This window comes from Grammomys surdaster, unplaced genomic scaffold (assembly GCF_004785775.1).
Source record: "Grammomys surdaster isolate TR1022 unplaced genomic scaffold, NIH_TR_1.0 146, whole genome shotgun sequence".
NCBI classification, from domain to species: Eukaryota; Metazoa; Chordata; class Mammalia; order Rodentia; family Muridae; genus Grammomys; species Grammomys surdaster.
The window spans coordinates 9389590-9402589 of NW_021604604.1; the positions used below are offsets into that span (position 1 = coordinate 9389590).

Here is a 13000-nt window from a genome sequence, read left to right on the forward strand (position 1 = left end):
AGAGCGAGAGACTCAAAGCCTGCTACAAAAGTAGAACAGAAATAAAATTGTTAAAAAGGAAAGAAAAGAGGCAGAACAGCGTCCAGGAGAGAAGGGGATCTCTCAGCCCCTGGTAGGGCAGTGCAAAAGTCAATAGTCCAACTATCCCCAAACTGGACAGCTCCCAAAAGAAATCAGAGTACCCCAGTGCTTGAGAAGCTCTCCCCACTTCCGCTTCCGGGGACGAGATTTTCCCCAGCCCTCTGCGGGGGCGGGGCTAAAGGAAGCCGGAAGTCAAGCGGCTTCCGGCAGGGAAACTCCTAGCTGCGGCTTCGCCGGGCTTGACAGGCGCGGTCTCTGCCGGCAGTGCGTTGCCCTCACTTCTCTCGGCCTCCCGTTCGCGTCCGGCCGCCGCCGTCCCGCTGCCCTTTTCTCGAGCCTCCCCTTCCTTATGTTCCGGGACCGGAGTCCGAGAAGCAAAGACCCTCTTCTTGCCCAGTCCCCATCATGTCCGAAGTGACCAAAGAGCTGCTGGAGCTGGTGTGGGGCACCAAGAGCAGTCCGGGACTGTCGGACACCATCTTCTGCCGCTGGACGCAAGGTACCAGGGCAGGGCAGGGTACCAACTCCAGCCGCTCACCTAGGGCTCTGGGAGTCGGGGCCGGACGTCTCTCTCGGTCCCAGTACCCTCGCTCCACCACCTCGCCTTGGCCCCATCACCTCCGGTACCTGGCGCTTGGCCCCAATGCCCTAATTCTTCACCAGTACCCGTGCTTGGTCCCAGTAACCACGCTTTAGGCACTCGGGCCACCCGCGTTCACCCGAGTTCTGTCCCAGTAGCCCCGTTTGGTTTTGGCATCTCAGCTCCAGCCCCTCTGGTACCCTCACTCTTTCCCGGTGCTCGCGCTTAATATCCCGGCTTCAGTCCCTCTAGTATCCGCACTCCTTCCCTGTACCAGACCTTGGTCCCAGTGCCCAGATCCGGCTCCTCGGCTTCCCGCACTCGCATTCTTTGCGAGTACCGGCTCTTGGTCCTAGTACAACTCTAGTCTTCGGGTACTCGCACTCTTTACTACAGAGCTTGATCCCAGTAACCCTGCTCTGTCTGACCACCCTCGGGACTCTGCGCTCAGTTCTAGATCCAGGACTTAGTTCCGACAAACCCGGCTCGGGCACCTCGGGTCCTCTGCGTTAGCCTCTATTGCCATCGCTCTAGCCAGTCAGATATCCTGAGCTAGTACCCCTGTTCCAGTGGTTCTCAATCTTCTTAATGTTGCGACCCTTTCATACAGCTCCTCATGCTATGGTAACCCCTAATTATAAAATTATTTTGCTACTACTTCATAACTGTACTTTGGCTACTGTTATGCGACCCCCCGAAGGGTCGCGACCCACAGGTTGAGAAGCACTGCTCTATGTGGGTTTTGATGGGGAGAAGCCAAAAGAATCCGTGCCTCTGCCAGTCTAGACTGGCCTGGTGCAGGAGTGAAGGGGGGAGGGGCCCTGGGACTGCAGTGTATGACACCAAAGTGGGTACCACTGTCAGGATCGTTACACCTCCAGCCTCCAAGTGAGCTTTAAGCTACCAGTGTTTGGAATGTTTTTGGAGGGGGGCTGGGAGGGTGGACATCCAGGTGACTAATACCGGAAACCAGTTTCATGTTGTAATTAATGTAGTTAGGTGTGGTGCTCTGAATGGAAACACAGTATTGCTCGCTGCAAGATTGTTCACTTGACCTCAAGCATCCGGAATTTTGAGACAGTGTCTGATATTGTTCGTTACATTCTTTAAAGGAATATGGATCGAAGCACTTCCTCTGCTAGTCTAATGATGTTTAGAGTTACTCTCAGAGGGCAATAATAAATGTTGCTGTGGTAGTCATTTGGGATTATGGGAGTAGTCATAGGGCACTGACTTCCTGCATTAGTAAAGTGGCTTGACTTTGTGGTCGATAACTGCATTGAATTGACAGCTGTAACCTCAGTCTTTGGAAAATAAGATGTAGGTATAAAATGCTTAGCGTAGAGCAAAGTTACACACAGAGAGATTACATTTGTGAAGTTACATTCGTAAAGCTACTATGTTGCTTTGCTTTGCTTGTTAAAATAAACCAACAGGGTAGCACATAGTTGCTAGTTTTTCATTGATGCCACAGTTTCAGCTAAAACTAGTTAGTTTTGGAAATCCATTTCAGCTAAAGAAGTATGCGTTTTTTTGGGTTATTTCTGAGCAATCCTTTAAAGATTTATTTGCTTTTATTTTTTTACTTAAAAATATATGTATGTAAGTGTTTTGCTTCTTTGTATGCATGTACACCACATGCATACAGAGGCCAGAAGAGGGTTTTGTAGTCCCTGGAACTGAAGTTATATATGGTTGTGAACCTGTATATATGGATGTTGGGAATAGAACCAGGGTCCACTTCACAAGCAGCCAGTGCTTTTAGCCATCTCTCCAGATCTCCAATTTTGTTTAAAGTCAATAAGCCTTTTAATAAAAGGCTTGAATTGAGCTTACTTTTGTTTTTGAAACAGGGTCTTACCATGTAGCTTTGTCTGGCCTTGAACTCACAGAGATACACCTGTCTTGACCTCCTGGGTGCTCGGATGTCTTGCCGCTACAAACTGGCTTTTTTTTTTCCTAGTTTGACAATTTGTTTTTTGTTTCCGTTTTCTCTTGGTTGTTTGCCTACCTTGTGAAAACGAGTTATCACTTTTTTAGTTCATTGGCAGCACTTGCTCTTTTCTCTTCCTGTAAACCACACACTGGTGTCCAGAGCCCTGGGATGGCAGAGCAAACGTTAAGCACCTGCAGTGGTTATTAGGTGAGGGGACAGAGAGTCCTGAAAACACTTGAGTCCCTGAAGCCAGCCATGCAGGCATCTGAAGAAAGTGTTCCAGACACAGGCTCTCTCCCCTATAAAAGTCTTGGTGCCTATGTTAACTGGACTGTTGGTTGGGGACCAGGAAAGAGGTCAGTATGGCTGGAGGGGGCAGTGGGAAGGGGAGAGTAATAAACATTCTAAAAGTAATATGGTCATATAAGCCATTAAAAGGACATTGGCCCACATTCTGAATGAATGAGTCACTGGAATGTTTGGAGCAAAGGAGACAGAGCTTCTGTATTTAGGTTGATTTGGTTGCTGTGGTTGAGAGTGTAGACAGTGTCAGATGGTCCCTGTTATAGCCCAGAGGGAAAGGTGGAGCAGAGCAGGATTATTAGCATTGGAGACAGTAGGAAGTAGTCATGATGACCATATCCCAGCAGAACCCAAATTGGTGTCTTCTGTCTGACAGAAGTAGTATTGATCATACCAGTGGGGACATTTGATGTACTAAGAGTTCAATTTTCATTGCTGATTGTGTAACTTGGTGTTTGGTAGACTCCCTGCAAAGGGCTAAGGACTTTTCTCTTTCTGTGTGTTCCTCTGCTGCTGCACAAAAGCTGTCATGGGTAGTATAGGCACAGCTTTCCCAAAACATCTTTTAAGAAGCATTTGCGGACAGTGCTTTCCTGGCCTTAGCGTGTAGCTCTCCTCAGGAGCTCAGGAAGCACACTGTCCCTTCCTCCAAACTTCCTGTTTTATTATTTCACCTGAAGCTGTGGTGGAAACAGAGGTACTATCTATAGCACCTTAACATGGGGATATCATTTTTTGTGATGGGGCAGGGCCGTATTTGATTAAAATTAGATTTGGAAGTTTTCAAGAATAAGAGACAGTCTTTATTATATAATATGAAAAACAATATTTTTATCTTAATGAAAGGTGAGAAATCATTTAAATATAAAATGGCCAGCAAGATAGCTCAGTAAGGAAAGGTACTTGTCAACAAGTCTGACCACCTGAGTTTAACCCTCAGAACTTACAGGCTTGAAGGAGAAAAATAACTTCTGCAAGATGTCCTCTCACAGCAGCGTGCACACACACACACACACACACGCACGCACACAATTCATTACTAGATCCTTTAGGTCAAGTTTGAATTTAGGGTTTTTTTTTTTCATTTACCATAACTAAATTCTAATTCACCTGACAAGCAATTTTTTAAAAGCCACAATGTGCAAGCACAGGAGAGGGTTAATTACTTGGTACTTTAAATATATAATATAGTTTCTTTAATTCAAAGATTTTAAATATCTGTAATATGATGTTATGCTATACAGGGTTTATAACCTTGAAAGATAACAGAGGGTAAATGTGTCTATTCTAACACTATTAGCTAAGGAAAATGGGACCCCATTTAGATATTTGACTTAGCCCAGACCATCTGGCTTATAGTAATCTAACCAAGTCTGTGCCGTTGGTTTTACACTGGTTACTAAGACTTTAGAACCCTTAGTTGTCCAGTTGGTTGGAGGAATGTGTATATGTACAGTTGAGACGAGAATAAAGACTGAAAATTTGCAAAAAGGTTCCTGGCCCACATTTAAATTAGGTGCTATAAATATGAAACTGAGGACAGCATCACTGTCTTCACTGTGTCACACAATATGTTACAAATGTTACAAAACTCTATGTCAAATCAGTTATTAGATGAGTGATTTTAGATTTAATCAGAAATTGTTCTTTTTGTAGTAAGCAAATTTCTTTTAAATCTAGGAAGTAATTTGAATGAAAAAAACCTTTGACAAGAAAAGTAGCCATATATTAACAAACTCATGTTCAAATAAAACAACTCACTGTAGCTGTAAGCACTTTCCATGGCTCTTGATAGATGCATTATAGTGATAGGATTTTTAGTAATGTTTTTACTTCTTTGAATATTGGTGGACTCTTTAAGGAAGGCTAGGATTCACTCCTAATTTGATGTTTATTACAGGAACTGAAAGTCTCTAGAGCCTCACTCCTTCCCAGTCGTATACAGTACCAGGACTCCTTCCTTGGACAAATAGTGAAGGTCTTTTGGCTTTAACTCTCCTATCCAAGTGCTAACAAGGCCCAGCCCAGCTTAGCAGAAGAGAAGGTGTGGGGACAGGTGGATCTGGATGGTATGGCCCCAGATTCTTGGCTTTGCTTCTGTCCTAGGTCGGACTGACATTTGGCTGTGTTAATGTGATAACCAGCACTTAGTTAGTTAGATAGCCAACACTTTCCATGTTTTCCCAGCCATCTTATCCACGTCCAGCTCCCCACTTACTGTTATCAGGAGCTCCAGGGTATTGTGGGTAAACCTGTTTGGCATCAGCAGACAGTGGTTACACCTTAGCTGAGTCTCCCTGCTTCATTCTTCATCCCTGTGCTCATGGTCCATCTCTCTCTTGGTGGCCTCTCTTCTCTGACTTCTTTCTCCTTCCTTCCCAGTCTCCCCTGAGACCTGTCACTTGATCCTCAAGTCCCACCTCTCTTCTACCTCGAAATCACAGGCTCTAGCCTTTTTAGCCAATTATTTTTAAATTGGAGCTCTAGGTTCATATAACAAAGGCTTGCTATACATGGGAATTAGCTCAGCTTGGAGCACCAGATCTTGGGGTAGAGAATTTATCGTTTGAATACATAGCAGCTCCAGATCAACCCCCAACAAGCTGTCCTTGTATATCCCAGAACCAGCATCCAGACAAGTCCTCAGTTCTCACCTCTTCATTCCCTCAATTCCAGCCAGTGGCTTTGATTTTCTTCATTTTATAAATTTTCTAAGATTTATATCTGTTAGGTCACCAGCTTTCATGTTTTCTGAGCTCAGGATCCCATTACACCCTTAAAAATTAATGAACTTACATGAAGGCAGATAATGTCTTGATAGTGTTGTGAAAACTACTTTAACTTTGGGTGGGTCCCTTGCACCAGGCTCTAGCACTATAAGTCTGTGGGGGTTAGGAGGGCACAGCTGACAGCCTCTGTCTGGTTGGTCGACACTGCTGCTGTGCTTCACTGCCTCGGCTCTCTTGTAAGATGGGTCTCCAATTTCCTTTTTCCCATATCAGTCGCTGCATAGGCCCCCATTTATCTCTTTCTGTCTGTCTGTCTGTCTGTCTATCTATCTATCTATCTATCTATCATCTATTCATTCACTTTGTTTTGTTTTTTTGAGGTGGGGGCAGGGGCGGGGGCGGTGGAGGGGTCTCACTATGTAGCCCTAGCTGCCTGGAACTCACTAAGTAGACCCAGGTTGGGCTCAAACTCAGACTTCACCAGGCTCTGCCTCCTCAGTGCTGAGATTAAAAGCAGATGCCTTTTTTTCTCTCTCTCTCTCATACCCTTCATTCTTTTAGCTTAGTCATCAAGTGTCAAAATAATTTTTCATCCTGCCACCCTCTTTCCTTCTCTGGAACTTGTACAACAAATAGTTTGCTTCTGCTGTTTCTCCTGTCATTTAAAGTCTGGCTGTTCTCTAGCTCTGAGTTTTCTTTTGTAGTATGTCCAGTGGCAAGCTTGATCCAGCACTTAGGTCTCAGCACATGCCACCGCTGACTCCTCTTGTAGCTAACTGATCTTTTCTGGAACCTCTGCTATTTCTGTCTTGCCTGTTTTTCTAAGCTGTTATCCTGCCTTGCTGATCTGGCCTCTGCTCATTTTTTAATGTCCTCAGCTTCCTCATCTTTGCAGTGCATGTTAGCATTCACTGTGCTGATCTGTTCCAGATGATTGTAGTTGCTATCTATAGTCTGAAAGCTTGCCCTGAGGTCCAACATCCCTGCTTCTACATGGTAGTGATGGCTGCTTTGCATGTTTGAAACTGAACTATTTTACATTGTAGAAGCAAACACCCCTGATTGTCTTCCCTTTACATTAACAAGCAGTGAGTATACAGCATATGGTAAAAACAGCCATGGATACCTGTATAATAAATTAACATAAATATAGATTACGGTAAACGCTGACTCTGTGAGGCATGGGAGTATACTTAGGTTTGCCGGGAAGTCTCTCTAAGGAGTTCACATCTAAATTGAATCCTGAAGACTGAGGACCAAAGTAGAAGGAAGCATTTCATGGAGAGAGAAGAGCAGCATTAATAAGGGCTTCGTAGCCGAGAAGAAAAAGTAAAATGGAAGTTCCATTGAACTGGCCAATCTTACCATGCCTGTAGACCAGAAAAGGGAGTTAAGATTTTATTTTACTTGCACCAAGAGTCATAGAAGTAGTTTGAGCACATTGTGACCAAATCTGCTTTCCATTTCTGAAGTGCTCTCCAGGCAGCCCAGATGACTAGGAGGATTAAGGAGATGGTCTGGGCGGAGTGGTTGGAAGCTTTTATCAGTGCTCCAGGGGAGAGGGCAAGTTGTCTGAACTAAAAGTTGATGAGATACAGCACACATTCAAGATGTGTTTTGGAGCCTTGAGCCAAAAGGAAGGAAGAAGCCTGAAAGATGAGTCAGAGTTTCTTCAGAAAGGGCAAGCATGTGTTCCAGGCAGAAGGAGCATTATGTACAAAGGTGTGGTGGAACATACCTGTATCCCAACACTTGAGAGGTGGGGACAGGAATGTCTGAAAGAATCCCAGCAGGGGGACTGAAGTCTCTGTGCAAGGCCACACAAGGTCTTCAGATTCTGTGTCTGGTCTGTATTTGGGGATTTCTTGGTTACAGTCAGTAATGGAAGTTGAGGGAGTAGACGAAGTTATTAGGAGTAGATAAAACTCTGCCTGTTACCAGAGAGAACATACAGAAAGGAAAAATCCTAATCCCAAGGCCAGAGCCTGGGGAGCGTCGGTGTTACAAGACGCTGCAGTGAGACCTGGAATAAACCGGCTAATGGGCTACAGAAGGACCAGAATGCACAAGGCCAGGTTTCTTCTTCAGTGTAGGCCATGATTTTAGTTGATGCTCTGGGAAATTAGAGGAGCCTTTAAGAGCGTCCTAGAGGGATCAACAGTGGGCATCGGGAGAGTGAGCTGGTGCAGCCAGGGATTTACAGTGAACACATCTGCCGAGACTGCACTGAGAAAGGTGGGCTGTTGCATATAGATGTCTGGGATAGGGCTGAGAAGCCAAGAGGGAGGGTGTGCGGTGGATTTCTTGGTGGAATCACTGATTTTTTAAAAACTATGTGAAACATTTAGATGATGTCTGAAAGAGAGGTTAAAGGGGAGAAGCTCTGGAGCTTCAGCTTTTGTGGGGTTTTTTGGGGGTTTATTTTTTGTCTTTTTTTTTTTTTTTGGTCTGAAGAAACTTCAGAGGCAACTCTCATTTTTTCTATATCAAGCATGTTCCATTTACATGGAGTAATACCATTTGAAAATAGCGCTTCCTCTCCTTAGAAAAGTAGCTTTTATTAGGTCAGTTATATCTCTACTGCACTTTTAAAAGAGCCTTCCTATTTCCATCCTTTACAAAAGAAGCAAACTTTATAGTCCTGCAAGAACCAGAGCTCCCTCAGGCTCACCCAGGTCTATGTAGTGTGTGCCCCTTCTTTTCCCTTTTGCCTATTCAAGCTTCTTTCTACCTCTAACCTGCCCTTCAACTGCATTAAATTTCCCTTCAATCTATCAGCATTTCCTGCTTCTTTTCCCTTTAATACTGATACTTCCTTTGCTTGAATATTATTTGCCTACCCTTGTTTCCCAGCCAAATACCCTGCCATAATCAGCCTCCAGTTCATCTGTTAATATTTGACTCAGGCAGAGTGAGTTGTTTCTTTCTGCATCCAGGACACCCTTCATTCTTCTGTTACATTAACATATACTTTTAGTATTACCTACTTACATGTCTCTTCAACTGGATCATCAGCTCCTGTAGACCAGAGACTGTAGTAATCTTGAATATATTCTGAATTGCACATATAAGATCTGGTATTCATGAAATATAAACAAACCCAGTATGTTGTCTGGGTTACTAAATTTAACCATTATTGAAATTCAGTAGATCCTTAGCATATTGGAATTGAAAGTGAACATTTTAAAAATAAGACCACTGAGGCTCAGGGAGATACTTTTCCAGGGTTTCTAGTGGATTCTTCTGACTTCTGTCCCAAGGCCATCTGCATACCTTTAGCTGCTATCAGTTAATGCTGATTAGGAATATTTAAACTGAGGTAGAGCCAACCTGTGAACATTTACTACCCATCATGCCATTTAGTTCTTAAATTACAGAATGTGACTCAAGCATTGAAATGAAGTAGGTAAATCTGGCTACCGCCTAGCCCCCTGCTCCCTTACAGTGAGTGATCTCAGTAATTATCTTTAAGAGGGGAGGGGTTGAAATCAACATCAATAATAACACTGTCTAGAAAAGGGTGTTTGGATTTCTAGTCTTCCTTCAAGCAAATTAAAGTATGTAAAAGTAAGACTTAAGAGGTTAGAGGTGTAGCTTAGCGCTGAGTATGCACTTGGCAAGTGTGAGCTAATCTCATTCATCAGAATGAAATAAAATAAAAGTCAAACTTAATGTCCTTTTGTTAAAGTCTGCTTTACCTTTGCTTGGTGTGAAATTGTTTGTGTGTGTGTGTGTGTGTGTGTGTGTGTGTGTGTGTGTGAGAGAGAGAGAGAGAGAGAGAGAGAGAGAGAGAGAGAGAGAGAGAGAGAGAGAATAAATATTTTGGAGAAGAGAAAGTAGTTGTGTAACATTTTTCAGAGTCCTCTTGGTCTTTTGAAAGACCAGACATTCTCTCCAATAACTGTAGATATTTTGCTGTTGTGAAACATGATCTCAATGATCTCAAAGCAAAGTACACAAACAATTCGTTTATAGATGCTACTGGAATTCTTTTTAATCCTTGCTGCTTGCTTTCGTTTTTAGGGTTTGTGTTTAGTGAAGCAGAGGGATCTGCATTAGAGCAGTTTGAAGGTGGCCCCTGTGCTGTTATTGCACCTGTTCAGGTAACATAGACTACTTTACCAACTCCTTAGATAAGGGACTTGTTCGAAAGTTTAGCACTTGCCTTTGTTTTCTGATTGTCTGTACTCTATAGAACAACCACTTATACATAGAGTTCTAACTAAAATAAAGATAAGTTCTTTATTTCAGAGCACGTATAAGTCCTTACAATAGTAGCATTTTCACAGTTTTCAGGGAAAAGTAAGAGATATACCCTGATTTTTAGAAGATTAGGAATTAGAGATAAAGATTCCTTGTATAATATAATGAGCCTGTTGATCCTATAAGATCTATACATTTAAGGGGTATACTCATAGCAATTAGACCTTTATCATTTATTCTATCTACAAAGATGTTTCTAGAAGTTGAAGATGAGTGCATGCTTTCATGGCCTACATTTTTTAAGTGCTAAACACAAGTGGGTAAAGATTGGCTCTTTTATTTTAAGTAAGTTACAACCAGCGACAAACACAATTTAAAGAATATTTTCTCCTTTGTACAAAGAGTTTTGTTTTGTTTTCAGAATGACCTTGTTTTAAATCTTAATGTTTTTGAATTTCATAACAGACTAGTACCATAAACTGTTAAATTGCTGGAATCAACAGCTTCTGGTTTATTGTTATAAGTGTGACTATCAGTGTGTAACCTCAAAGCTATTCATACTTTAAAATGTTTACTTAATTAGAAATGATGCAAATTACACACTGGACACAAAGGATACATTTCTAAACTCTTGATTACATAATACATTAGTTCCCAACATTGTCATCCATATGTTAACATCACACAATTAAAATGAGGCAGTTTTTCTTTTCTGTAAAAGAAAAGCCATCTCAGGAATGGAGAGATGGCTCAGTGGGTTAGAACACTTGTTACTCTTCCAAAGGACTCAGACACATGTGGTATACATACAAAAATGCAGGCAAACATTCATACACATAAAGTAAATCTAAAAAAATAAAAAATGAAAAACAGTCTGAGTTGTTCCAAAACATACCTCCATAGATCATCTTGTTTTTGCTTCTTCAAAGAATAAAGAAATTTTTTTCACATTGGTAAAATTATTAAGAAAAATATGAGTGTCTAAATCTTGCTTAAATGTGGTTAATTATATAGAGTAAAAATTTAAATATAACAACAGTTATAGAATGTTCATATATTCTGTGATTACATATATTTATATAATATATACTATATACCTACTTGTAATATATTATATATAATATTTATATTAAATATACTATTTTAAATATATATAATATACTACTACTAATTATTATTATATCGATTTTCCTGAGTTTGCTGAGTCAACTTTTAGGTACCAGTAGGAATCTTGTCTGAATTTGAAGACCTTTGCCCTGTCATGTGTATTACACTTAGAAATAGTCTCTATGGTCAGTAATAGTGGTATAGGATTGGAGGTCAATGGATATAGTTAATCAGAAGGTAGATTACAGGCATTTAAAATTCAGTGTATATTAAAAATAAACAAGGGATAACTTTAACATTAAAATTTTCACTGCCTTGTTACAAACCTTTAGCACAGTGGGTTTGCTTTGAGAAACATGCCAATATTTTCAATCAGTAAACTTATTTGTTTCTACTTAAGCATCAAAATTAAATCATTAAGAGTAAGGAGAGAACTTAGTAAGTCAAAATATTAACAGTAACATTTTGAACTATTAAGATTAGACTATGATACTTCTAGAAAGTATACATAGCAATAACATTAAACAGCTAATTGGTTGATTAAATAAGAATTTACCAAGATTTATTAATACTGTGATAAAGGAACTCTAACCTGTGGCGAAATAAAATAAAATTGTATAGATACTACCAATATGACAAGCAGACTGAGGAACAAATGATTTTAGTTCATCTACCATGTGCCAAAGAGATCTTTAAGAAACCAAACCATTGATGTCCAAATGCTCTAAGAAAAAGGATTACTTTAAGTTCAGAAAAAAATTTCAGTAAATATTATTATTAAGGGATATTGTCTGTCTTTAACAGTGAATCAGTACAAATTGGGTAAGAAAAACACTGTCTCCACAGGTCAAATGGACATCACAAGGTAGTTGTTAGCAGGCACACTGATGCTAGACAAGAAAAGAATAAAGACATTTGCTGAGTGCAGTCCAGCAAAAATCAGGCAGCAGCTTGATTCTATTTTCTTTTCTTTCTTTTTTTTTTTAACTGTCTAGATGTAAACTTGTCAAGGCATATGTTGGTGGAGTGGTACTGGCACTCTTGAATATTGCTGTCTAGTTCAGATTTAACTAAGGTTCTGTGAAGGTGTTATAGACTGGTTAGAGTTATAGTAATATAGATTCTTAATGCAATAATGTACTTCTGAGAAACTCTCTTTAAAAACAACCTTTCATGCAGAAAAAGTTTTCTTCATGAAGAAACCCATTTATAGTAGCAAAAGTTGCAACCAACCTAATGTATTGTAACAAAATTTAAATGTTAACATAACAAGTGAATCTTGGAACTTCATAAAAGTATTGATTATGACTGTTGATTTCTGGGAAAAACAGAAAATATAGTGCTTAATATATGCATTATAATTCCTTCTTCCAAAAGTAGTTATGAAGAGTTTATGAAGGCAGTGTTATATGCCAACAGCAGTAGTGTTAGTGGTGAAATAAATACCCTGCTTTACCTTCAAAGTTTGTTCTGTAAGTAGTTACACAAAGGAGTTAATTTATGTTGATTGTTGATGAGATTGTTGACGATAGCATAGACTTAACTATCATGTTTGTTTTATTTCTATGTTAGTACAATAGGACTTTACTGTTGGGGTGGTCACATTCTTTGACTTGGTGGCCTGTTCGGGGCCAGGTAGTATGCCGAGTGCCTAGTATACACTTTCTCATAGAATCCTTTCTGAAATCTTCAGTTTGTCCTAGCACTTCTGTTGAATTGATTAGTGCATCAAGACTCAAGCTTAGGCCCTTCTGACTAAAAGCAGTCTTCATCCTGCTTCCTAGTAGTGTATAAAGAGTCCTATAATACCCCCATGGATAACTTACCCTACAGGGATTCATAGTCAATAGGTGGAGCCCAAGAACCTACATTTAAACAAGTCTACTGCATTGTGCCTTAAGAAGGCACTGCCCTGTACCCCACAGCTTTCTATGACATAGTCAATAAGAGATTAGAAATCAATTCATTTTTCTTTCAAATCATATAATTTGATGACTCATTTCATGAAGTTATGAGTTCTTGTGAGAAAGTGATTACTCTAATAGTGGGATTTTCCCCTTC

At 40.7% G+C, this 13000-nt stretch overlaps 1 protein-coding gene across 3 annotated transcripts in view; it reads left to right on the forward strand.

Moving 5' to 3' along the window:
- The first annotated feature begins 296 nt into the window (after positions 1-296).
- Positions 297-13000, forward strand: part of Mindy3 (MINDY lysine 48 deubiquitinase 3) — a 72531-nt gene continuing 59827 nt past the window's right edge. For all 3 annotated transcript variants that reach the window (XR_003711050.1, XM_028764831.1, XM_028764832.1), the window contains exons 1-2: positions 297-580; positions 9653-9732. Coding sequence is in view for 2 of the 3 variants with exons in the window: in XM_028764831.1 (XP_028620664.1) it covers positions 487-580; positions 9653-9732 (174 nt within the window). In the remaining variant the exon portion in view is untranslated. The remainder of the gene's footprint in view (positions 581-9652; positions 9733-13000) is intronic.